General features: G+C 66.6%; 3 protein-coding genes and 1 pseudogene across 3 annotated transcripts in view; 2 read left to right on the top strand and 2 right to left on the bottom strand.

The window, feature by feature from the left end:
- The first annotated feature begins 546 nt into the window (after positions 1-546).
- On the top strand, positions 547-3,122 carry LOC128898500 (group 3 secretory phospholipase A2-like). The gene is made up of 7 exons (XM_054172809.1): positions 547-976; positions 1,054-1,186; positions 1,284-1,418; positions 1,543-2,051; positions 2,171-2,294; positions 2,422-2,556; positions 2,766-3,122. Exons 1-7 carry the CDS (start codon positions 547-549, stop codon positions 2,968-2,970), a joined length of 1,671 nt encoding a protein of 556 aa, XP_054028784.1. The 3' UTR covers positions 2,971-3,122.
- A 472-nt stretch (positions 3,123-3,594) lies between these two features.
- Positions 3,595-12,483, bottom strand: INPP5J (inositol polyphosphate-5-phosphatase J). The gene is made up of 12 exons (XM_009910304.2): positions 11,604-12,483; positions 10,592-10,702; positions 9,025-9,133; positions 8,391-8,507; positions 8,133-8,308; positions 6,818-6,929; positions 6,364-6,473; positions 5,794-5,983; positions 5,534-5,671; positions 5,073-5,165; positions 4,730-4,834; positions 3,595-4,622 (listed from the first exon to the last, which is right to left on the bottom strand). Exons 1-12 carry the CDS (start codon positions 12,398-12,400, stop codon positions 4,029-4,031), a joined length of 2,652 nt encoding a protein of 883 aa, XP_009908606.2. The 5' UTR covers positions 12,401-12,483; the 3' UTR covers positions 3,595-4,028.
- Positions 12,484-12,911: 428 nt separating this feature from the next.
- On the top strand, positions 12,912-14,276 carry LOC128898537 (selenoprotein M-like; annotated as a pseudogene).
- A 956-nt stretch (positions 14,277-15,232) lies between these two features.
- The window catches only part of POLE (DNA polymerase epsilon, catalytic subunit), a 33,215-nt gene continuing 23,745 nt past the window's right edge, over positions 15,233-24,702 (bottom strand). The window contains exons 35-49 of the mRNA XM_054172810.1: positions 24,551-24,657; positions 23,601-23,777; positions 22,553-22,776; positions 21,914-22,134; positions 20,592-20,796; positions 19,985-20,158; positions 18,929-19,054; positions 18,398-18,530; positions 18,113-18,308; positions 17,874-18,005; positions 17,582-17,775; positions 17,174-17,377; positions 15,941-16,066; positions 15,725-15,814; positions 15,233-15,522 (exon numbers count right to left, since the gene is read on the bottom strand). Coding sequence (XP_054028785.1) covers positions 15,409-15,522; positions 15,725-15,814; positions 15,941-16,066; positions 17,174-17,377; positions 17,582-17,775; positions 17,874-18,005; positions 18,113-18,308; positions 18,398-18,530; positions 18,929-19,054; positions 19,985-20,158; positions 20,592-20,796; positions 21,914-22,134; positions 22,553-22,776; positions 23,601-23,777; positions 24,551-24,657 — 2,423 coding nt within the window. The 3' untranslated portion in view covers positions 15,233-15,408. The remainder of the gene's footprint in view (positions 15,523-15,724; positions 15,815-15,940; positions 16,067-17,173; positions 17,378-17,581; positions 17,776-17,873; positions 18,006-18,112; positions 18,309-18,397; positions 18,531-18,928; positions 19,055-19,984; positions 20,159-20,591; positions 20,797-21,913; positions 22,135-22,552; positions 22,777-23,600; positions 23,778-24,550; positions 24,658-24,702) is intronic.

The raw sequence follows: 24,702 nt of genomic DNA on the forward strand, positions 1-24,702 counted from the left end.
AGCCCCTTCCTGGCACCCCCTTGGCAGAGAGAAGTGAAGCCAGGCCTCGGTGTGCCGCTTCTCTGTCCGGGGAACGCCTTTCGGCCGGGAAGGTCAAGCACCGGCACGAGTTCCCCAGGGAGGCTGCAGAGTCTCCATCCTTGAAGACTCAGCACCTGAGCAGGCACAGTCCTGCACCACGAGGCAGGTGCAGCAGCGGCGGCAGGACCACAGCTGCGTAGCCCGTACCGCGCAGAGCCGCCGCGGGCAGGCGGATGCGGGCACCCCGCGCACGGCACACGCCTGGGCGCGCGGGCGCCTGCTCCCGCACCTCGGCTTCCCCCCGGGATGCCCGCGGCGGCGGCGCGCAGCCCCACAGCGCGGCACCTGCGGAGGGCGCCCGCCCCGCGGCGGGAGGTGCCCGGGCGGAGCGGCGCCGCCGCCTCCCGCCCGCCGGTCCCGGGGCGGGGCCGGGGCGCGGCGCGGCCCAATCAGCGCCGGGTGCGTCGCCGCGCGCGGGCTTAAAGCCGGGCGCGGGAGTCGGGGGCGGGCGCGCGGCGCCGCAGGATGTGGGGGCGCGCGGTGCTGGCGTGCGCGGCCCTGTGCGCGTGCGCGCGAGCCTGGCCCGGCGGGGCCGTGTGCGCGCGGCGCGTGGCGGGGGCGGGTGGCGCGCGCTACGTGGCCTTCCTGAGCGGCGGCGGCCCCGGGGCCGGGCCGGCAGCTCTGGTGGAGAGCGCCTGGACCGCGCGCGGCCGCCTCCGCGCCTGCTGGGCCCGCCGCGACCCGCGCCTGGCTCGCGCCTTCCGCGCCTCCTGCGCGCGCCGCCCGCCCGCCGCCCCCGGCGCCGCGCTGCGGCGGGACCTGGCCGCGCTCTGGCGCCGCCGCGCCGCCTGCGCCGACCCCGCGCCGCCGGCCAAGCGCCGCCGGCGGGGCTGGACGCTGCCCGGCACGCTGTGGTGCGGGCTCGGTGACTCGGCGGGGAACAGCAGCGAGCTGGGTACGGGGGTGGCGGGCGGGAGCGCCCCATCCGTCCTGCCGACAGCCGCCGTCGCTCACCGACGCTGCCTCGCGCAGGTCTCTTCCGCGGACCCGACCGGTGCTGCCGGGAGCACGACCTGTGCTCGGCGCAGATCGCGGCGCTGCAGTTCAGCTACGGCATCCGCAACTACCGGCTGCACACCGTCTCGCACTGCGACTGCGACGCCAGGTGCCCCGGGGCTGGCCGCGCCGGACAGGGATGGGAGTGGTCGCCGGTCCCCTGGTGGGGCCTGCCGGGCCGCTCACACACCCCGACTGCCCCGCAGGTTCCGGCGGTGCCTGCTGGCTCTCAACGACACCGTCTCCAACCTCATCGGCATCACCTTCTTCAACCTGCTGGAGGTGCCATGCTTCGTGCTGGAGGACAGCGAGGAGTGCGTCCAGTGGCACTGGTGGGGAGGGTGAGTGTCCCCGTGGGGGCCAGCCCCGAGCGTGCCCCGCCGGGTGCCCCGCCGGCGGCAAGAGGGCACAGGCGGGCCGTGGCAGGGCTGGGGCGCAGGGCCTCACGACGCCCGGTGTCACCAGGTGTGCGCGGTACGCTGTAGTGCCCCTGGCCAGGATGGTGCAGCAGAGTCAGTACCAGCCCCGCCTGCCTGCGGAGGAGACGGGCGGCCCTGCGGGGCAGCCCCCAGCCACGGGAAGGAAAGCCTCTAGGGCAGGGCGCAAGCGGCTCCGGCAGGGACCGGAGCAAAGCCCTAGGCTCCGACAGGCGCAGAGACCTCTGACAGCCCCGCGGCTGCAGGGCCCACGCACATTGTCCCCTGCGCCCACGGGGGGCAAGGCTGAGCCCGCAGCCGCCGGGCACCCGGCAGCGGGTGTGGGGCTGGAGCCCAGTCCCGCGACAGCGGTGGCTGTGTTGGAACAGGAGCTCGCTGGAGGAAGGCAAGTGCTGGGAGCAGCACAGCCAGCGCCTGGGGACTCGGCACAGCCTGCCTGCACGGCCCCCTCCCGTGATGGCAGCCTCGGATCCGGCTTGGCCGCGCAGCGGTGCAGAGGCACCTGGGCACCTGCCGTGGAGGGGTCGCGGCAGCGGGGTGAGTTTGTGCCCTGCGGGGGCAGAGTGGGTGCCACGGCTGGGGTGTCCGGACAGCTCAGCCTGCCGGGGTGCTTCTCAGCCTGCTGGGGTGCCCCTCACCCACCCTGCTGCCCTCAGGCAGAGCCTGCAGGTGCTACAAGCGTCTGGATAAGTGCGAGCACCAGGTTGCACCTCAGGAGGTGAAGTACCAGCTGCACAACGTGGGCACCCGGACCTTCTTCCACTGCAACTGCACTCGCAGGTGAGTGTCCAGTGGGGACGGGCAGGGCTTTGTGTCCTGCCTTGCCCAGCGCTCGGGGTCTGATGGTACCCAGGGGGATGCCTGCCGCGGCCGGCAGCCGCTGAGTGCTGCCACCCTGTGGCCGCAGGCTGGCACGGTTCCTGCGCAGGGCCAGGGACCTCGGTGAGGCGGAGGTGGCCGTGCTGGCCGACCGCATTGCCACGGACTGCTTTGTGCTGGAGCCACACACCGGCTGCAGCCCGGGAGAAGGGTCACAGCACAGGTAAGTGCCAGGGGGGCAAGGGGCCGTGGCTTGCGTGGGGCTTCCCACCATGCGTAGGCAGCAGGGCTGGGTGCTGTCCTGCAGGCTTGGCACGAAGCTGGCATTGCAAAGGTCGTCTCCTGTTCTGCTGCGCGCGAGCAGGGCTGGGGGGAAGGCAGTGGATGTCGGTGCTGCAGCTTTACTGATGCTCAGCCTTGCTTCTCTGGCAGCTGTATGGCAGCACCCCGAGCTGTCCCAGTCCCTGCACGGCACCTCCAAAAGATCCTGAGGCACTGGGGTCCCCTGCATGGCACCTCCGAGGCCAAGCACCCAGACTGGAAGACACAGAGCAGTGGAGGCACCCTCTACGAGCAATGCCTGCGGCTGGCCCTGGAGCAGAGGCCGGGTGCTTGGCAGCAGGCAGTGCCCCGGTGATGCCCGAGCTGCCTCCTGGGGGAAGATGTGCAGTGCTGCAGCCACCGAGGGGAGCTGCTGCATTTCTGGTCCTTGGATGGCACTAAGCATGGCTGCTGGCATGACTGCATGGAGCTGGGGCCACACAGCTGGAGGGCAGACAAAGGGATGGAGAAAGCTTAAGCGCTGTGGCTGCCATCCACAGGCATCACGGCAAGGGAAAAGGACTCGGGAAACCCAGGTTGTGCCCTGAGGCAGGCAGGATGGCAGGACCCCAGGATCCCCCTCCCCTAGTTCCTTCAGCTGGGGAGGGCCCTGAGCAGTGTGGTGTGGCTGACCCTCCCCCAGGCAGGGTAGGAGGCAGCGCAAGGAGGGCTTGGGGGTCCATGCTTGTTCCCAGCCCTGGTGTGAGCCGGGGGGTGTGTGGTGGGGGTCGAGCAGCTAGGGGCAGGCCTAGGGCCTTGCCTTAGTGGGGGGGTGGGGGGTGGTGTCAGTCCCTGTGTGTGGCAGAAGACAAATAAAGGGCAGTCTGAGCATGGTGGATGGTGCCAGGGCTGAGCCTTCTGCCCCCCCTTTCTGTTCACACTGTGGCCCCCACCCCTGGGCCCGATCTTTCCCCCCTGCAGTAAACAGAGTGCAGCTGGGGTGGGCAGGAGAGTTTATTGTGTTGCTTGCACTACATCCAAGGCTGAGGCACAGTGGTTAACAGGTGGAAGGAGCAAGCTTTGATCTCAGGGGTACCCTGGGGTGATCCTCACCCTATGCCTATCACCAGTGCCACCATAGCCCTGCCCTGGCATCCTGTCCCTCCTCAGGTGCAAGGCCAGCACTCCAAACAGCTGAAGGGGTCTTGCAGTCTGACTTGCATGAGGGGCTCCCCCGACCCTGGACCAGCCTTGCCCTCCTCCCCTGTGCCACTTCCCCGCCCTCCCAGGGCAGGAGCTGAGGCTGAGGGCAGCCTGGCACACACTGCAGGTGAGCAATCACCCCAATAAATAAAGGGAGAGGGAAGTCTCAGCAGGGAGTGGCAGAGGGAAGCACACAGCAAGCGTACTAGAGAGGGAGGCGGGGGGCCGCCCTCAGCGGCCCATGGCACAGCTACGGCTGTCCAGCTCCTGGGGGCTGCTCCCCTCCTTGGGGGGGCTGGTGGGGCTCATCCTCTGGCCAGGGTAGGCCTGGTCGGCGCCGTCCCTGCGGCGGCCCAGGGCCTGGTCGATCATCTCCAGGCGGAGGGCAGGCAGCAGCCCCAGGCTGCGGGGGTCGGCCCTGGCCAGGGGGCTGTCGGCAGAGACCTGCCTGCAGCGGCCCTGCTCCGGCACAGTCTGGTAGCAGGAGCTGCCCTCCTGGCTCTCAGCCGCCCGCCCCTGCTCCTGGCCGTGCCCCGGCTCCGCGGGCGGCAGGTGGATGGTGGGGATGTCCCCGGGGGGGCCGCGGCGGCGGCTCTGCGGCGAGGGGCTGCGGCTGGCCGCCCGGTCCCGGCTGGCCGGCCGCAGGATGAGGCCCTGGAACTTGGCCAGGCTGGGGCTGCGGCTCCGGTGCCGTTTCATCTTGCCCGGGCTGGGGCTGCGCGACTTGGGGGCCAGCAGGACCAGGGTGCTGTCGTCCTCCTCCTCCGAGCTGCTGCCGGAGCTGTCCGTGGGGCTGCTGCCCTCCTCTGACCTGGGCAGGGAGATCTGTGCCCTGCCTTAGCACCGCTGCCTCCCCTCGCAGGGCACGGGGGGGCACTGCCAGCCAAGCGCCCCCCGCCCCTGCCCTCCCCCAGCCCCTCGGCCCTGCTGACCTGGAAGGGCTCAGTCATGCCGGCAATGCTGCTGGAGGCGTTGCTGTAGTACCCGAGGATGTATTCGCCCTTCCCCTTGGGCAGTGCCTCCTCAGAGAACATCACCTAGGGCCCAGAGACAGTGGTGGGCATCAGGGCTGGGCAGAGGGGTACCCCCTCCCCTCGGCTCCAGCCCCAGCTGAGAGCAGAAGTTCCCAGTGCCAGCACAGTGGCTCTGCCCCAGGCTCAGTGCACAGCACCGAGGAGGTGCCCTCCTGCCCCCCTGGCCTCACAAGGGCCGTTTGCTGCCCCCTGCCCTGGGGCACAAGTGCCCAGGGGGCCAGGAGGGCTGTCCCCAGCTCACCTGGGCACAGAGCTGCTTCTCCAGGCAGCGCTCCCCCTCCTCACTCCTGGCCCAGACGTAGGAGACGTAGTCTTTGGGATGCCGAAAGCCTACCTGAGCGTGTGCAGGGCAGAACATCAGCTCTGCTCAGCACCACCCCGAGCCCGGCCTCAGCTCTGCCCCCCTGCACACCCTCTCCTTGCACCCTGCCAGCGGTGCCCCCAGCCTCGAGTGCCAGGCTTGGGAGGGGGCGAGGCCCCCGGCGCAGGAGGAAAGGAGGACTGCAGGATCTGAGCCTCCTGAAGCAGGGCCAGAGCCTGCTGCTCACTGCCAGGGCTCCACAGGGGAAGGGAGAACGCAGAGCACAGGTCCCTGCCCTGTGTCGGTGTCCACTGGTGGTGGGGGTAGCTCAGAAGGGCTCCTGTGGTGCCTGTGCAGGGCTCCCCCCTCCCTCCAGCCCCAGCAGCCCCCCAGGGCCATACCCGGTAGAGTCCTATCCAGTCCCAGGAGCTCCGGTGGAAGCCAGCAGCCATCCTGTACCTGACAACTGCCTGCTCAGGCCTGCTCCATTCATCAGCCACATAGATCTCAACGGGAGGCTTGTCTGCCTTGGAAGCAAACTGACACAGACACTGTCAGCCAGGGCACCCCCAGGCCGAGACCCTCATGCAGGCAGCCCCAGCACGCACCCACGAGCATCCCTCCCTGGCCTGGGTGCCCAGAGGGCCTGGCTGGAGCTCACCTGCACTGCAAAGAGGGCAGCTACTGGCTTGTGGTCGCTGATGGTGTACTCCATGTGGCTGCAGTAGCAGAGCAGGCTCACTGCCAGCACGCTCCGGCTGGGCCGGCGCCCGCCCGCGCCGGGCCCCCCGCTGGCACCTTTGATCTTCCACAGGATGCGGTCAGTCCAGGCAGGCTTCCTCTTCTTGGCACTGCGGGGCACAGAGGGGCATCTCTTGCCTGGCAGAGGGCAGTGGGCTCCACCCCAAACTGCCTCCCCCTGGCACTATGGCACACACGGGGAGGGGAGGCAGCTCCTCTCAGCACACAGCTCAGTGCAGCTGCAGGGACAGACCTCTGCTGGCACCACCATGACAACTGCCTCAGCCTGCCACCCCCAGTGCAGCCCATGCCAGCCCCAGCATGGCAGCTGGGTCCCAGCCTGCCACCCCCAGTGCAGCCCATGCCAGCCCCAGCATTTTCTCACCCATCCACACCAGCAGCAGCTCCTGCCCTGGCTCTGGGCTCCACCACTCCTGCACACACGCTGCCCACCCCCATGCCCAGCACACACTGAGCTCTGCTCTCCTACCTGCTGTCATACTTGTTGGTGCCCACATCGAACTTGAAGGTGGGTGGGAAGTTCAGGGGTCCCTCCTGAAAGCCACTGAGGACAGGCCAGGTGCTCTTGGCAATGTTCAGCTGCGGGAAAGAGAGCAGCAGGTAGAAGAGCACAGCAGCCCCCACGGCCAGACCCCTCTGCAAGCCCCCAAGACCTCCCCACCCCAGCACCCAAATCCCTGCCCTGTGGCTTCCAGCCCCTCACAGCTCCTGGGGCCTGCCCATGCCACGCCAGCAGCAAGCTCTCGTGCCTCAGCCCCAGCCCTTCCCAGCACGCTGCCACAGGAGGCTCCTGCCCAGCTCCCAGAGATCCTCCCGGGGCTGCGCCACCCTCTGTGCCCCACAGCTGCACGGGCAGCTGTGGCAAGGGCCAGAGCGCAGGCAGGGCCCACCTGAGGCTCAGCCCAGCCCCAGCCCAGGCCCACCTGGTCCTTCTCCCAGAGCTGGCTGAGGATGTGGCTGTCGATGGCGTACTTGACGAAGCGAATGTCCAGGCTCTCGATGCGGAAGTTGAGGTCCCCGAACCAGAACACCAGGCTGGGGGGGAAGAGGGCAACAGGCTGGAGGGAGCCAGGCAGCACAGCTCTGCCCTGGGGAGGCCTCAATATTGCACCCAGCCCTGGGCTCCCCAGCTCAGCAGGGACAGGGACCTGCTGCAGAGAGCCCAACAGAGGCTACCAGGATGAGTGAGGGACTGCAGCACTGCCCTGGGAGGAGAGGCTGAGAGCCCTGGGGCTGCTGAGGCTGCAGAGGAGAAGCCTGAGAGGGGATCTAAGGAATGCTTCTAAATCTCTGAGGGCTGGGGGGCAGGAGGCAGGGCACAGGCTCTGCTCAGCTGCAGCCTGGCATAGGCCAAGGGGCAAGGGATGGAAACTGCAGCCCAGGAGGTTGCAGCTCAGCAGGAGGAGGAACTTCTGCCCTGGGAGGCTCCCAGAGGCCTGGAGCAGGCTGCCCAGAGAGGTTGTGGAGTCTCCTGCTCTGGAGCCTCTCCAGCCCCATCTGGATGTGTTCTGTGTGCCCTGTGCTGGAGTCTCTGCCCCTACTCTGGCAGGGGGCTTGGGCTGGATGACCTTTGGAGGTCCCTTCCAACCCCTATCACCCTGTGAGCAGCCTCAGCCTGCAGCAGAGGCGCTCCCAGGAGCACTGATGCAGGTCAGCACTTCCAAGCCTACAGCCTGGCCGGCTGCCAGCACTGCCAGGATTCCTCAGGTAGGATCCAGCACCATCAGCCACACAGCCCTGACTCCCCTGGGCAGAAACTGGGGATGGAAATTTCCACTATGAGTCACCTACCAGGCTGAGAGCCCACAGCCAGGACACTGGGGTGATGCCAGGCCCTCACTCCCCACCACTCCCAAACCCCAGTGGCACCAGCATGGCAGAAGGTGCTCAGGGATGTGGCAGAAGCCTCATCCTTGGAGACACTCAAGATCAGACTCAGTGTGACCCTGGGCAGCCTGCTCCAGCTGGAGGTGTCCCTGCTGACTGCAGGGGGGGTGACAGGCTGACCTTTGAGGGTCCCTTCCAACTCGATGCAATCTGCGAAGCTGCCCCAGGCCTGGATGTGCCCCAGAGGGAACCAAGGGCACCTACCCACCTGGCTGGGTGCCCACTGGGCCACAGGGCAGTTGTGCAACTCTGCAGGCAGGACCCCATCCTCAGTCTGTGGTGGGATCGAGGGGACAGACCCCAGACCCTATCTGGAAGGGGTGAAGGGTGGGGGCACCACGGGGTACGCACTCGTGGTCCAGGATGCCGTTGGCCACGCGCCCCTCGAACTGCTGCATGTGCAGGATGGTGGCAAAGTCCTCCTTGCGCTGCTCAGCCTTCTCCAGGTGTGCTGGCAGGTGGCAGTTCAGGAAGCAGACCATGTGCCCGAAGATGGAGAGCCGGACGCTCACCCCTCCCTTGTTGCCCTGCGCCGAGAGGACGCCGTCACCGCCCGGGAGGCCAGCCCCACCCCCCCATGCCAGCCTCCCCCCCGGGGCCACCACTCACCCAGTAGCCTCCCAGCCCCGTCCTGGTGCAGTCTGTCTGTATGTCCTGCAGGAAGGGCAGGTGGTAGTACTTGGCAAACACCAGGAGGATCACACCCTGCATCCGCACCGTGCTGACCTGCCGCGGGAGCAGGGCATGAGGGGAGAGGATAGCCACAGCAGGACCCAGAGCTCCCCCTCCTCCCCCAGCCTCTGCACGCCCCCTCCCCATCCTGCAGCTGACCACCAGCACATTTAATTCCTGAACAGTGGCAGCTGGGGTGTGCAGCGATGCCAAGGCTCACCTACACGAGGTGAGCCTGGCCTGGCACCCACAGGCTGCTGCCAGGAGCACAGACTGGCTCCCACGTTCACCCCCTCAGCCTGGGGCAATGCAGCAGGCCACAAAAGACCCCAGAGCACCACAGGGGAAGCCTAAGGCACAGGAAAGGGAGCTGGGTGGCACAGGCTTGGATGGCACACTGGTGAGATGCCCTGAAATCAGCCCCCACTTGCTGCAGTCTGTCCCTCCAGCAGACTGTCTCACTGCACCTCCTTCCTTCACTCCCTGCAGCCCAACTCTCCCTGCCCAGGGCCCACCTGCCCTTCGGACAGAGAGGGCACAGCAGCTGCCCAGCCTCTCGGAGAGCTCCTACCAGGACGAAGTGGAAGGGGCTCAGCACATCCATGAAGAGCTCACTCCACTGATCTGTGAAGAGGGCATCCTTCAGGCGCTTGTTTATCTTAGAGTTGACCTCTTGCAGCCTGGGAAGAAAGGGACAGGTCCCTCAGCCACAGCAGGGGGTGTCTGTGCCCCAGCTGGCAGGAGCTGCTCGAGAGAGGTGCCCAGGCACGGTGCTGGGGAGCGGGGCCAGGGCATGAGGAGCAGCTGGAGGAAGGACCTCGGGTTTGGGGCACAAACCAGCCACATCCTTGCTCCAGCAGAGCTGGGCCCTGCGCTAGCAGGAGGCACAAGTGGCCCTGAACCCCACGAGGCCCTAAGGCCATGTCAAAGCAGGAGCAGTTCAGCTGCACAGGGCTGGAGAGCAGTTCAAAGCCTATCTCCAGGTGCTAGAAGGGCTCAGGGGAACATTTCAGCTGCATTGGGCTCTACAAGAGAGGCTACAGAGAAGCCTCAGCAGGAGTTCAGCACAGGGTGTCCAGATGCACATTTGGCCACCAAGCCCAGAGCAGCAGCAAGGAGAAGGTTAACAGAGCTCCATGGCTCAGCAATTAGTAAAGAGAGGGAAGAACATCCGCAGAGAGAGGCAGAGTCAGGAAACGCCTTGCCCCAAAATATCAAATGCTGAGGGCACAGGGTCAGGAGAAGGACGAAGCCAGGCAGAGCCACCCCGGGGGTGGGGAGCAGGACACCCTGCCCCAGCCAGGGCACACTTCCAGCGCGTCCCCCGCTGTCAGCTACACCCCTGCCCCATACACCCACAGCCCCCAGGCAGCTCCAGCCCGGCTGCCTGCAAAGCTGAGGGAGCAGGAGGCTGACTCCACCAAAGCAGGGCGGCTCTGCCCCTCTCAGCCTCACACCGAGCTCTGCCCTGGGGCGAGGATCCTCAGGGCTCTTCCTGCTGCCTCCTGGCTGCAGACCCAGCTCCTTCACCTCACCCACAGGGGCAGAAGTGGTTCTCGCATCGTCTGCAAAGGCAGCACCTCGCAGACACCACAGCAAAGCCTGAGGGACCAGCCTGCCCCACAGGCTCCCTTGGCCACACCACCACAGCCTGGGCACGGCGCCGCCTCGCCAGCAGCTGAGTGCTGCCAGGGGCACGGAGCCAATCCAGCTGTGAGACAACAGCAGAGCTGTGCCCTTGAGGCCTGCATACCACGAACGAAAGCTGAGATGGGGGAAATGCTCCCAGAGGGCTTCCAGAGGCAAGCTAAATGCCTCGACAGACCTGACCCCAGCACTGCAGAGGCTCTCAGCGCGAGCCGTGCTCCCCAGGCTGCACAGCACAGCCAGCCAGGGGCTCTTGAAGGGTTCGAGGCTGCCCGGGGTGCCAGGGTCTCAGCTCCTCTCAGCACCCCGTTTTACTCCATCACCATCACGGTATTTGATGGCTTGCCATGCCCAACCCTCCCTGCTCACCTCGCCCCAGGGAGGCTGGGGCTGCAGCTCTTCTGTTCCCTGCTTCCCCCAGGGCTAGGGGGACCCCCCAAAAAGGGAGATACCAGGGCAGGGGAGGGGGCCCCTGCACCTCCCCCTCTTACCCGATGGCGATCATGTCTGCATCGTTTGTCTCGCCCGTGTTGAGGTGCAGCAAGGATGTGACATCGCTCGGGGGCATGGCTGTGCCCACGTTCCAGGTGACCACTGTGATGCTTGGCAGGACAAAGGAAGAACAAGCTAAGCCCTAGGGCTCAGAGGTAGTTCCTTGTCCCCCTCCCACCCCCATTCAGCTTCTAACTCCACTAAGGAAGCTCTCTGCCTGCAACAGAAGTGGCCACAGCAGAAGCTCAGCCAGGCCCTTAAGTCCCCTTGGAGGGAAACAGGTCCCTGCCCCTGAACTTCCCCAGGGTCTGCACCTTCCCTTGGCACACAGCAAACCCTGCTGCGAGCCGAGCCCTGGTGAAATTCCAAACGTGAGCACAAGGAGCCCACGTTCCCATCAGCACCGACTGGCACAGGCAGGCTGGCACAGCAGCCAGCCCCGCGAGACAAGGCGTCCCCGCAAAACCGCTTCCCGTGCCCAGGAGTCCATCATCCTCCAGGCTCCTTCTCAGCCCCCCCGGCCTGCCCCAGCGCACGGGCAGCCAGGGCAGCGCGGGCGAGAGCAGCGCTGCGAGCCCCGCAGCGGTGTCCTTCACCGGCGCCAAGCCACGGGCAGCCACAACACATTAGTGCCGCTACGCAGCATGCAGCAGCGCCCGCGGGCAGCGCCGGGACAAGCCTCGCTCACGGGGGACACGTTTCCACAGCGAGAGAGCAATGCCACAGCCTTTCCAGACCCGCTCCGCAGCCCCTGCCGCCCCACGCAGCACCCCCTCCCGAGAACGCGGGCTGCACAGACAGCGGGCACCGGGCACCCCCTCCCCCCAGCGAACACTGTCTGTCCGTAGCCCCCCACCACAGCTCTCCTCCAGCTGAACCAAGCCCCACAGCAGGAGCCGAGGGGCACCTCCAGCCCTACAGCGCTTTCGCTCGCTGCTTCGTACAAAGCAAGGGCAGCTTCTGCCCGGCATGGGTCCCCCCTGCGCTCCCCTCGCCGTGACACCTGCTCACCGGAACGAGCTGTCCTCCGGGCCCCTTCCCGAGCCGCCGAGCAGAGCATCGCAGGAGTCACCGGAGCTTGGCAGGCCGAGGGACTTCCCCAAGAGGGAGAGCTCGTCCGGCTCCGGTTTGGAGAGGGCTGCAGGCTTGGCCAGGCTCGCCCGCCCGCCGGAGATGAACTCGCTGGAGATGGCTTTGGGCAGTCCGGCGGCGCGGGGCGAGGAGCTCGCCCAGGCCGAGATGTGGTCGCTCGACTCTGCCTTGGGGAGCATCTCCCTCCGCTCGGCGGGCGGCGGCTTGCCGGGGGCGTCATGCTCCAGGGGACTGAGCTCGGCGAAGGCGGGTCGGCTCGGCGCCGGGCCGAGCGCTACGGGGGACGGCATGGCGGGACGAGCCGTGGGGGCGCCCGGGCTGGGGGGCAGCAGGGCAGGCAGCGCGAAGGGGTGATGCCCGCCGGTGCCCTCGGGCTGGACCCGGCCGGCCTCCAGCGGCAGGGGCTGTGCAGCCCTGCCCGAGGCCCGCTCCTCGGACCCGCCGCGCGGCGCGCCCCCGGGCCGCGGGCACGCATACAGAAAGGGGTCGCAGGCGGCGTCCGGCCGGGAGCTCCTGCGGGCGCCCGAGACGCCGCCGCCGAGGAACGGCGCCACCGGGGCCCCGCCGCCGGGCTGCGGCCGGGCCGAGCCTCCGGAGCCGAAGGACACCGGCCGCGCGGGAGAGGCGGCTGCCGCGGGACCCCAGGGAGCGCCGGGCCGAGGCCCCACCGCGGCGGCCGAGCCCTGGTCCGCGCTGCCGCGCCGGGCCAGCTCCATCAGCGGCAGCTCCGAGCGAGCGGCCCCGGGCCCGGCCCGGCCCGCGCCCCCCCCCCCACCCCGGCTCACCTTGCGGTGCTGCGCCCCCCGTGACGTCAGCACCCGCCCCCCACCTGCGCGGCGCCTTAAAGGCGCAGGAGGCGAGAGCGCCGCCCCGCCCCCCGTGCACCTGCCGCGGCCCCGCCCCGCGCACGCGACGGCCCGCCCCTGCGCGTGCACAGCTGCCCCGCACGGCTGCCCCTACACGTGCGCGCGCGCGCGTTCTCGCTCGCTCTTGCTGGGGCTGCTGGCGCGCGGCGGGTGCGCGTGGCCGTGCCGCCGGGGCGGGAGGCGCTCCCCCCCCCCCCCCCCTCCCCCCCCCCCCCCCCCCCCCCGCCCCCCTCCCCGCTCCCCCCTCCCCCCTCCCCCCTCCCCGCTCCCCCCTCCCCCCCCCCCCGCTCCCCCCTCCCCCCTCCCCCGCGGGGCCGTGGCGTGGCGGCGGCAGCCGGCGGCGCGGGGGGGCGGCCGCGGGATGCCACGGGTGGCGCCGCCGCTGCTGCTGCTGGCGGCGGGGAGCCACCCGGAACCCTCCCGGCGCCGCCGAGCCGAGCTGCGGGGCCTGGCCCGGGGCAAGGTGGAGGTGAGCGCGGGGCGGGAGGGGCCGGGGGTCGCGGAGCCCACGGGGGCGCGGCGCGCTGATCGAGTGTCACCTCCCCGCAGACCTGCCGCGGGTGACGGCTGAACCGTCTAAGGGAGGTAGGTGTCGCGGGTCGGGGCCGGGACCGGGGCCGGGACCGGGGCCGCCGCTGAGCCGTGCCGCCCCCTCTTGCCTGCAGGTGAATGCTTTCGTTACCCAGGACATCCCCCTCTAGTACCCGGAGCTCCAGAGATGGGATGGGACGGGACGGGTGATGGGGTGGGATAGGGGCGGGAAGGGATGGAACAGGGGACAGGAAATGGGATAGGATAGGATGGGACTGGGCTGAATGGGGCGGGATGGGATAGGGGACAGGGCAGGATGATGGGCAGGGGGGATTCGGGATGGGGGCAGGATGAGATGGAATGGGATAGAGTCTGGGACAAGACAGGATGTGGGATGGGAGCAGGATAGGATGGGACAAGGCAGGACTCTATGGGGGGGAGGACTGGACTGAATGCAGTGGTGGACAGAGTGGGACAGGATGAGGGGTGGGAGGGGATGGAGGATGGGGGGTGGATGGGGGATGGAGGACAGGATGGTTGAGGGAGTGATGGAATTGGATGAGATGGAGGGTAAGAGGAGAGGACAGAATGGAGGTGGAGGAGGAGATGGGGCAGGGGGTGAGGTGTGCTGCAGTGGGAGGGGATGGAGGACAGGAGGGCCGCGTGGGCCTACCCAGTGCTGTCCAGTCCTTAACACATCACCCAGCCACCACCTGGAGCTGAAACACCTGCCCGGAGCTGACCCCGAGCTTGTGCTCCTCAGCTACCGCCGCAAGGAGCTGGAGGTGAGTGGGCAGCACGGCAGGACCTGGGGCAGTCGGTGCCCCGCTGGGCGCCAGGCTGCAGTCCCTGTCTGTGTGCAGAGAATGCCCCTGCGCGATGTGAGCCGGGGCGAGATCAGCCGGCTGCTGCAGGAGCCGGCTTCTACCGCAAGGGGGCGCCCGACGCCCCCGTGCCCGAGAGCTCCAGCTGGCCCCTGCCCGGCCCCTGCCCGCCCCAGCCCCGGCGCTGAGAGCAGGACCCCCCGGAACGGGAGAAGGAAGCACGCTCAGCCCGGTAGCGAGGGGCCCAGCAGCCGCAGGAAGGCCAGGGGGCAGCTGGGCAGGGTGCTGCCAGGGGGCACGGTGCCCCCTCAGCTGTTGCTCAGTGCCTGTAGCCCCTGCTCCAAGGACACTTTGAGTGCCTCAAGCCTTGAGCAGAGGCTTCCCAGGCGGTGTGGATGTCCCAGGGTCCTGTGTGCCTGTCGTGGCCCTCCCTGCCCTGCAGCCCAGCCCCCCTGGCTGAGAGGAGCAGGGCTCCTTGTGCTCCCTTGCCAGGAGTGGCTGAATCCCAGCACTGGGTGGCAGCTCCCTACCTGCCTGGGACAGGATGAAGCCCTCAGCAGAAAGCCCAAGGTGCTAATCCCAGGAGGTAGGAGAGCTGCCCCCAGGGAGGGGGTGGCCTTCCAGCTCAGCAGGGTTGTCTCACACTGACCCCCCCAGTAAAGCCCTTGCACAGGATCAGCTGCACTGCCTCATCCTTCCAGGGAAGGTTCAGTGGGGCAGATCCTGATGTGGAGCTGTCCCCAGGGAGGGGGCACCAGGATGGGCAGAAGGGCTTCCTTGCAGGGGGGCGACCACTTGTGAGCCAGGGTGGGCTGCACAACGCTGCTTGGCCACCAAGCCACACCAGTCCCAGGCCTGAGGGCAGAGATGTGCCCAGTCCCTCCCCCAGGGACAGGGAGTGTCTGGAGAGCAGAGCCCAGACCCCAGGGAGCAGGGGAGGGGTGCTGGCTGCAGCCTCTTTTTCTCCAGGAGGGTAGGGGCAGAGCCAGGCCAGGGGCTGCCACCCTTGCTGCCCCTCTGGCACTCATAGCCCCTTCCCCTGGAGCTGGAGGGGGGCAGTGGCAGGCTGCAGCCTTCCTGCCCCCAAGCAGGCAGGGAGCAGGCAGGGACAGGCCCTCGGTCCATCCTGCCCCACCCCCTGACTGTAGACATGTCCCAAGGGGAGGAGCTGCAGGCCACAGCCCCTGCTCCTCCCCCTCCCCCCAGACTCCACCTGCTTTCTACAATCCCTTTATTGACAGAACTGGACATTAAAACCACTGGTGGGGCCAGCACAGACCTGTGGAGCACAGCTCCAGGCCCTGGTGCCCCACAGCCCTGCAGCAGGCAGCTGGGCAGGACAGCCCAGTCCCTGGCATGGCTCCTGCCTTCCCTCCCTTGCTGCAGGAGGGGGTTTCAGCTTCTCTAGGGGTCCAGCAGATGGCCGAGGGGGGTCCACAACTGCTCTCCATGGAGCCAGTGCCCCCAGCAGCAGCACACAGGCAGAAGGAGCAGGCCAGCAGCTCACTGCTGGAGCTGGGGGCTGGTGCACAGCAGCCACTTGATGGTTTCCAGCAGGAAGGCCATGCCATAGTGCTGGGCAATGCTCTGGAAGACGCTGATGTGGTCCCTGAAGGTCTGAGGAGAAGGGAGCAAGGAGGGAAGAAGGCTGCCCAGCACCCCTAGGGGGGTGGGGGGCAGGGGGCAACACAGCCGGTGCCAGGGGACATGGAGTCAGGGAAGAGGCCAAAGAGGAACAGAGCATCCACTGCAGAGCTCCTTGCTGCCCCTCAAGGAGCTGCTGGCATGGGGCTGGGCCAGGCAGGGGGTGCAGGCACACCTGGCAGGAGATGGTGAGGGCAAAGTCTCCAGCACAGCTGCAGTACACAGGCATGTGAGTCTCCTTCACACCATGGCACTTCTGGCACACCTGGAGACCGAGGGGGGCCAGGAGACAAGGTCATGCCCCTCTGCCAGGGGCAGGGGTGAATGTGTCCAGCCCCAGGCAGCCAAAGGGGGGGGTGGGGACAGGCAGAGGCAGGAGCCCTGCACTCACCAGGTCCTGCAGCACAAAGGCCATCAGCTTCTTCTGCAGGGCTTCCACCAGCGCGGCTTCGATGGCAGCGGTGTCATACAGAGCCTGGCAGTTGGGGCAGACCCAGCTGGGTGGCACTGACCCATCCTAGGGGCAAAGAGGAGGAAGGTGAGCACCAAGAGGGCAAGAGTTGGGGTGGGGTCACTGTTTCCTGGGGAGGATGGAGAGGATGGATCATCCAGAGCCAAAGGATGCTCAGACCTGCCACGAACAGCTAGGAAAGGTGGTGAACAGAGAGCAGGCTGCAGGGGAGGTTGATCCCAGCAGCAAGCAGAGCTGCAGAGCAGAGGGAGTGAGGGAGAACCACAGAACTGTTTAGGTTGGAGAAGAGCTTTCAGATCACTGAGTCCCACTGTAACATTTTGTCCTCCACCTGAGTCACAGCACCCCCATGGGGAGCTACAGGCTTGGGGAGGGTGGTTGGGAAGCTGCAGCCTGGAGAGGGGCCTGGGGGTGGAGGGTGGCAGTCACTGACCAGGAGCCAGCAGTGCCCAGGGGGCCAAGCAGGCCAAGGGCAGCCTGGCTTGTGCTAGAAGCAGGGTGGGCAGCAGGGCAGGAGGTGACCACCCCCTGTGCTCAGCACTGCTGAGGCCACTCCTGAGTGCTGGGCTCAGCTCTGGGACCCTCACCCCAGGAGGGACATGGAGGGGCTGGAGCCTGTCCAGAGCAGGGCAGTGAGGCTGCAGAAGGGCCTGGAGCCCCTGGCCCACCAGGAGGGGCTGAGGGAGCTGGGGGTGTTGAGGCTACAGGAGAGGAGGCTGAGGGAGAGCTCCTTGCTCTCTGCAGCTGCCTGCAGGGAGGGTGCAGTGAGGAGGGGGCAGCCTCTGCTCCTGGGGGGCAAGGGCCAGGCCCAGGGGCAATGGTTGCAAGCTGCAGCAGGGGAGGCTGAGGCTGGAGCTCAGGAACTCTTTGTGCCCTGGAAGGCTTCTCAGAGCTTGGCAGAGGCTGCCCAGGGCAGGGCTGCAGTCCCCATGCCTGGAGGGGTCTCAGCAGCTGTGGAGCTGTGCTGAGGGCCAGGGCTTGGTGGTGCCCCTGCAGGGCTGGGGGCAGGCTGGGGCTGGGGGGGCTTGGAGCTCTCTCCCAGCCGGATGTGCTCTGGGGCTCTGTGCTTTAGTCCCCGTTCAGTCCTGCGACTGAGTGGCCTCCAGCACTGCCATGCTGGGGCCTGTGGTGTGCTCAGGAGAGAGGCTGCACCTGGGGGATGGCAGCAGGGTCCTTGCAGAGGTCGAGGTCCCTGCAGAAGTTGCAGCTGCTGCAGATGACCTCTGGCAGCAGGTAGGAGCGGCAGGGGTCCCGGAACTGCGCCGCCTCGGAGAACTCTCCCACCTCGATGAGGCGCAGCAGGTCCCGGCGCAGCTTGCCCACCTGGTTGGTCACGTTGGCATCCAAGGAGAGCACCTGCAGGGAGGAAGAGCCAGGTGAGCCTACCTGCAGAGGGGGAGGAGAGCATCACCGCTGGGACCTCTCCTGTGGATGCAGGGCAGGTCCAGCTGGACACAGATGACTCCTGGAGAAGAGCTGCAGCACATCTGAGCCGTGGGCAAGCAGCAGAGTTTGAGCCCTGGCCGCAGCCCCTGTGGGGCCCTGCCTCCCCCTGCTGACCTTGCAGACACATTTGATGAACTCCAGAGCCGGGTTGTTGAGTGGCAAGTAGGAGCCAGGCAGCACTGGGAAGAGGTCTGAGGGCTCACTGGCACTGTGGGAACCAGTCACCTTCTTCTGGATCTTCTGGGTGATGGTGAAGAAGCTCTGGGTGAGCTCGTTGGCCACGTAGTCCTGAGAGAAGGCGATCATGCCTGCAGGGCCGGGACAGAGAGCTGTACACTGGCACATGGGCACAGCGAGGGGGGCGGCTCCTGGCCCCCAGCAGGGCTGCCTGTGGCTCAGCACTCACCAGGCATGGCCCCTGTCTCCCTCAGCAGCTCCTGGGACACCTGGCTGCTGGTCCTCCTCTTCACTGGGGTGCTCCCGGGGGCGCTGCGCCGCAGCTCCTCCTTCATGCTGTGGTACACGGCCACGATGTAGGCTGGGAGGGACACGGGCAAGGCTTCAGCTCCAGCCCAGCTGCCCTGCTGCAGGACCCCTGGCACTGGGGAGGCACAAGTGCCCTTGTCCCCTCCCTGGGCAGCTCACCTGACACGATCATCAGGAAGTAGCTCTGGCAGGAGGCAGCCTGGGGCAGGAACTGCATGATGTTCCAGTTGTTCTCCAGCAGCTCCTCCACGTTTGTCTCTCCTTCCTCCTCCTCTTCTTCCCCTGCTGCCACCTCCTCCTCCTCTTGTTCACTATCCTCCTTCTCCTCCTCCAACACTTGCCTCTTGCTGGTGTCCTTCTGGAGGAGCCAGTGGTATTGCAGCAGTTCCTTGTGCCCCCTGCTGGGTTCCACCCCCCGCACCCTAAGCTCTTCCCATGCCTTACCTCCCCGTAGTGCACACGAGAATCCATTCTCCCCTTGATGCCTCCATAGTTGGCTGGATCCATCCAGAGCAGGAACTCCCAGCAGCGGGAGAAGGAGATGGTCAGAGAGTGGAAGATCTCCTTGGAGTGGATGCTGGAGGGACAGAGCAGCAGTTACCCCCTGCACTGGCATCCCCCCCAGCCCAGCTGTCTCGGAGGTGCAGAGGTGGTGCCGGAGGAGGTGGCGCTGGCAAGGACAGAGGGGTCCCCTCCCCCCAAGCGCCCAGGGGAAGCCATGCCTGAGGAGCCTTGGCTCCCCTGCTTGTGTTGAGGTGCCTGTGCCGTGGCTGGGCTGCTGAGGGGCTGCTGGGGGGCTGGGCACGAGTTCTCCCCAGGGGCTTCTCGGGGTTGACTCCCACGAGCGCTCCTCAGGCACCAGCTACGGAGCAGGGCTGCGGACTCCACACCGAGAGCCCCGGCGGGCCCTGGCCCCTCAGCAGCCTTGCCCCAAGCCCCTCTCCTGCAGGGGGTGGCCTGGGCAGGGCAGCTCACCTGTGGATGATGTACTCCATGTAGCTGAGGGCGTCCTCGATGCGCCGCTTCCTGGTGCACAGCACCACGCGGTTGAAGTTGGCATAAACCACCGAGGAGCCCAGGCGCCGGAACTCGGCCACCAGCCTGCGGGCAGGGCACAGCGGTGGGCAGGGGGCACAGCAGTGGGCAGCACACTGCCACCCATGGGGAATGGGCTGACCCAGCAGGCTCAGCAGCCAAGCATGTCTCAGAGCACATTAGACCCCAGACCCATCCAGTCCCAGCCCCTGCCAGAGCAGGGCACCCAGCGCAGTCTGCTCAGGAACGCATCCGGGGGGGGCTGGAAAGGCTCCAGGGAAGGAGGCTCCACACCCCCCTGGGCAGCCTGCTCCAGGCCTCTGTCACCCTCACTGGAAAGAACTTTCTCCTCATGTTGAGCTGAAACCCAGGTCCAAGCTGGAAGCTGCTGTTTCTTATTAGTGCACAGCACCCAGAAGAGCTTGGCCCCTCCCCTTGACCCCCACCCCTCAGGTGGAGGGCTGGTGGTGCCAAGCAAGGAAGCTCACCCCAACAGTACAGGAGGTCCAGCCTGCTGCCCACCTCTCTGGAGGCTGGGGCAGAGGAGTGACCGTGGCTGCTAACAGCAGCACAGGTTCACAGAATGGGTGGTGTTGGAAAACACCTTAAGAAGCACCAGGCTGGATGAGGCTCTGGCCAGCCTGATCTAGTGTGGGGTGTCCCTGCCCACGGCAGGGGGGTGGTCCCTTCCAACCCTGACTGATACTATGATACCATGACAGATCATCCAGTTCCAACCCATGGGCAGGGACACCTCCCACCAGCCCTGGCTGCTCAGGGCCTCATCCAGCCTGGCCTTGAGCACCTCCAGGGAGGGGGCAGCCACAGCCTCCCTGGGCAGCCTGTGCCAGGCTCTCCCCAGCCTCACTGGTGAGAATTTTTTCCTCAGCTCCAGTCTAACTCTCCCCTCCTCCAGCTTCCATCTGTTCCTGGTCACTGATGCCACGCCTGCCCCTTGCCTGCTCACCAGCCTGGCACACCCCAGGCCTCACTTACTGCAGGAAAAGCTTCTTCATCATGTTGTGGAGCGTGCGGTGCAGCGCGGGGTCGTAGAGCAGGGAGCAGGGCGAGCGCAGCCAGCGGTAGAAGTGGATGACCTGGTTGTCTGCATAGACATTGTGGTACTGCGTGATCTCCTTCACCCAGCTCACCACCATGCTCTTCAGGATCCTGCCAGGGAGCAGAGAGCAGCATCACCCCACCAGCCACAAGTGACCCCTTCCACTGTTGGACAGTCTGGGATCCGCTGGAGGGCTCAGAGCAGGAGCTCCGGCAGAGCAGAGCCCTTGGCACTCGAGCCACAAGGGGTCAGCGAGTGCCTCCAGAGCCTGGTGGAGCACAAAGAGAGACAGGAGAAGGCAAAGCCTTCATCAGCATCCCCACACATCTGCTGGCTGAGCCAACAGGCAGTTCTGAGCCCAGGATCTGCTGGAGGAGATTGCCTGCCCTGCTCCCCAGACCTGGATTCGTGTGTACAGCATCCCACAGGCCCCACTCCTGCACAGCTGGGAAAGGCTAAAGCCAGAAGGAAAAGGAGGGGCAAGACCCCCCCGAGGGAACGTGCCAGGGTGGAGAGCAGCTGCTGCACCCTCTGGAGGCACACCTGAAGGTGTTGGAGCAGAGGGCTGCCTCGTCGTAGCTGGCCGGGAGGTGGGCAGCCTGGTTCCCGGTCACCATGTCCTCCAGCGACGCCTGCTGGATCACATCGAAGCTGATGCTCATGCTGGAGCCTCCTTCCATGTCGTTTATGTGGTGGGACTGCAGCACTGTGTTCACAGCCAGGCTCTGGATGTCCAGCTCCAGACACACTAACAGCAAACACAACCTCTCAGCAGCCAGGCAGGGCCACGGGCCCACCCGGACACCCTCCCTGCCCCTCTGCCAGTGCTCTGCACAGCTCTCAGGGTGGTCCACAGGTGCTGGCCATGCCCAGGAAAAGCTTTCACAGGCATCATGGTCTTGACTGGCACTTCTCTTCCAATGAGACCTGGGCCTGCCAACCCCCTGGGAACCACCACTGCACTTCTCTGGAAGCTTCAGCAGAGGAGCTCAGAACTGAGGAGCACACAAGCTGCTGCTGCCCCCGAGGAAGGCTGTCCGGCAGGGCACCAGAGGTGACCAGCTGGTGGCACATTGCAGGTGGGCTTCCAAGTGCTGCTGTCAGTGGCCATGAACTGGGCAAGAATCTGCATTCAGATTGCACACATTGCAGGGGAGAGCTCCCTGCCCCAGGACATGTCCCTTGCATGCATCTTGCCCAGATGGCTGCTGAGACACCAAAGCTGCTGGTGACTGTCACCAGAGAGACCCTTGGAGCCTGCATCCATCCCTCTACAGGGCCTGCAGAAAAGAGTCCAGCTCTGTGCCTGCTCCACACTGCCACCCTGCTCATAGACTCATGGAATGGTTTGGGTTGGAATAGACCTTGAAGATTCTCCAGTTCTTACCCCCTGCCAGGGCCAGAGACTCCTCCCACCAGCACAGGCTGCTCAGGGCCTCATCCAGCCTGGCCTTGAACACCTCCAGGGAGGGGGCAGCCACAGCCTCCCTGGGCAGCCTGGGCCAGAGTCTCTCCACCCTCACTCTAAAGAATTTCCTCCCCATCTCCAGTCTCAATCTGCCCTCCTCCAGCTCCAATCCATTGTCCTCATCCTGTCCCTCCCAGCCCTTGTCCCAAGTCCCTCCCCAGCTCTCCTGCAGCCCTTTCAGGTACTGGCAGGCTGCTCTCAGGTCTCCCTGGAGCCTTCTCTTCTCCAGGCTAAACAGCCCCAGCTCTCCCAGCCTGGCCCCACCGCAGAGGCTCTCCAGCCTCTGATCGTCTTCATGGCCCTCCCTGGACCCTCTCCAACCGTCCCACATCCCCTTTGTGCCGGGAGCCCCAGAACTGGCGGCAGCAGTGCTGCAGGGGGGAGTCTCCCTCCTCACCTGTGGAGTAGCAGCCAGGGTTGTTGATCTCCACCGAGGCTCTCTCATCAAACTCCATGACCAGGCGGTTGTCATCAGCCTCCTTGCCCCCCAGGTCCGGGCGGGCCGTGGGCGACAGCCACAGCAGGTGGTTGTGGCGCCGCAGGTGGCGCGCGAAGAACAGGTCCGAGCCGAAGGTGGAGATGTCCTCGGGGAGGTTCCCCACGGGGATGTGGTAGTACCTGGGGCACAGAGAGGCCCCTGGGGTGAGCACAGCTGCTGAGAGGACAGAGAGACCCCAGCCTGTCCCCTCAAGGGACGAGGCAGCCTCCCACAGGGCCCCGGGGTGCAGGGGAAGGGGGCTGCCCCGGGGTGCAGGGGAAGGGGGCTGCCCCGGGGGTGCAGGGGAAGGGGGGCTGCCCCGGGGTGCAGGGGAAGGGGGGCTGCCCCGGGCTCAGGGGAAGGGGGCTGCCCCGGGGGTGCAGGGGAAGGGGCTGCCCAGGGCTCAGGGGAAGGGGGGCTGCCCCGGGGGTGCAGGGGAAGGGGGCTGCCCAGGGCTCAGGGGAAGGGGCTGCCCCGGGGGTGCAGGGGAAGGGGGCTGCCCAGGGCTCAGGGGAAGGGGCTGCCCCGGGCTCAGGGGAAGGGGCTGCCCCTGGGCACCTGCTCATCTCGAAGGCCTGGGAGAGGCAGGTGTCCAGGTTGAGGTAGTGGCGGATCATGCGGCGCGCGGCGTGGCGCTGCCAGTCCAGCACCGAGTAGCTGATGTCGTCCCCCAGGCGGATGGGCACCAGGGGGAACTCCTCGAGGATGGGGATGCTGCTGGCCAGCCGCCTCAGGTCCCAGCTGGACTGCACGGCCACCAGCGTGGGGCCCCGGCGCTCGTCCTGCACGAGGGGGAGAGGGCAGCTCCTGGGGCACCTCTCAGAGCTCAGAGGGAAGCCTGCAGCAGGTCCCCGCAGCGGGGACAGCAGGCTGCAAGCCCTCCTGCAATGACCTCCCCTCTGCAAGCAGCTCTCCAGCTGAGCACAGAAATGGGGGAAACACAAAGTGCTGCTGGCACTGCCCTCGGAGAGCCTCCCTTGGTGAGGCTGCAGCAGGCTGAGGCTGCACCTCCAAAACTTCCCAGAGGTCTTGAACAGAAAGTGGCAGAATGTCAACAACTCTCCACTGGGCGTGAGAAGGGCAACAAGGATGAGGCCTGAGCCATCCCCCCGGGCAGCTGACACACACAGACCTGCAAGCTACCCTGCTCCTCCCTTTGCTCTAGCAGGTGCCAACTTGAGCCTCTGCTGCCTTGCTGACCTTGGCTGCACTGCTTTGTCGTGCCTGAGGGTTAACACACGACTCTCTGCTCCTTCTCTTGCCCCGGGTGTACAGGGGGGCAGGGAAGGGGAAGCTATTGGCAGCCCCCTGCCCAGGGGGGTTCTTGTGCTGTCACTATTGTGCATTTTGTACCTGCTGGCTGCATTTCCTTCCTGGATGCTCGTTGTGCTTGTCAGTACAGCTCCATTTGCTTTCTAACTGAGCTGGTCTGGCAGTTCTGTGTTGGGGGGAGGAACTTCCCACCCACCACAAAGGCTCAGCGCCAGCTCTGACCTCTGGGCCAGCAGCTGTGCGCCGGCGCCCTTGGAACCGCCGCCGCGGTGCTGCCGCAGCCTCCTCCCCCTCCTGTGTCCCGGCCGGGCCCCTCCTGAGCTCCTCCTCTCACCTTGTAGGCCAGCAGCAGGCGCTGGATGGCTCTGCAGACGGTCTTGGGGTCGGTCTCTGCGCGCACCTCGAAGCTGTGCTTGTCGGGGGGCAGCAGCTCCTCGCCCACCCTGCGCAGCAGCGCGCCGCGCTCCGCCGAGAAGAGCGCGCTCAGGCTCGGCATCTGGTTGCTGCGGACCTGCCGCCGAGGAGGGAGAAGGACCCCCCTCGTCATGCACCCCTCCTGGGGCTTTCCCCACCCTGCACCACTCGGTGCTGCCTTCCACCAGCCCTGCTGAAAGGCGTCAGGGGCGGGCAGGGCACAGCACACAATGGCTTGGCTTTGAAGGAGCCTTAGAGCCTCTAGTGCAAGCCCCCTGCCGTGGACAGGGATGTCTGCAAGGAGGGCAGGCTGCTCACAACCCTCAAGAGCCTCACCTGGAACTGTTCCAGGCATGGGGCAGCTCCTGCCTCTCTGGGCAGCCTGGGCCAGGCTCTCCCCACCCTCAGTGCCAAACATTTCTCCCTTCTCTCCAGGCTGAATCTCTCTGTTCAAACCATCCCCCCTTGGCCTGGCACTTCAGGCCCTGCTCAGAACTCTGTCCCCAGCTTTCTGAGCAGCCCTTTCAGCTCTGCAAGGCCACCAGAAGGACTCCCTGGAGCCTTCTCCTCTCCAGGCTGAACAACCTCAACTCTCCCAAGCCTGAAGCCTCCCAGCAGAGCCCTTCCAGCCCTGCCAGCATTGCTGTGGCCTCCTCTGGTCCTGCTCCAGCAGGTCCCTGTCTGTGCTGAGGGCTCCAGAGCTGCCCCAGCACTGCAGGGAGGTCTGAGCAGAGCACAGCAGAGGGGCAGAATCCCCTCCCTGCCCCTGCTGCCCACACTGCTGGGACCAGCCCAGGCCAGGCTGGGGCTCAGTGCTGGCTCATCTCCAGCTCTGCACCCCCAACCCCACCCCCCGCAGCCCCTGCTCACCTTGTCCAGCACAAAGACAGAGGCTTTGCGCTGCGAGGGGATGAAGAGGCCCAGGAGAGCCCTGCTGCCCTGGCAGCTGTGGTAGAGGTAGATGTGGCGAATGCTTCCTAGGGGACACGGAAGGTCAGCGGCGGGCACAGCCCCCGGGGGCC

This window comes from Dryobates pubescens, chromosome 25 (assembly GCF_014839835.1).
Source record: "Dryobates pubescens isolate bDryPub1 chromosome 25, bDryPub1.pri, whole genome shotgun sequence".
Classification (NCBI taxonomy): domain Eukaryota; kingdom Metazoa; phylum Chordata; class Aves; order Piciformes; family Picidae; genus Dryobates; species Dryobates pubescens.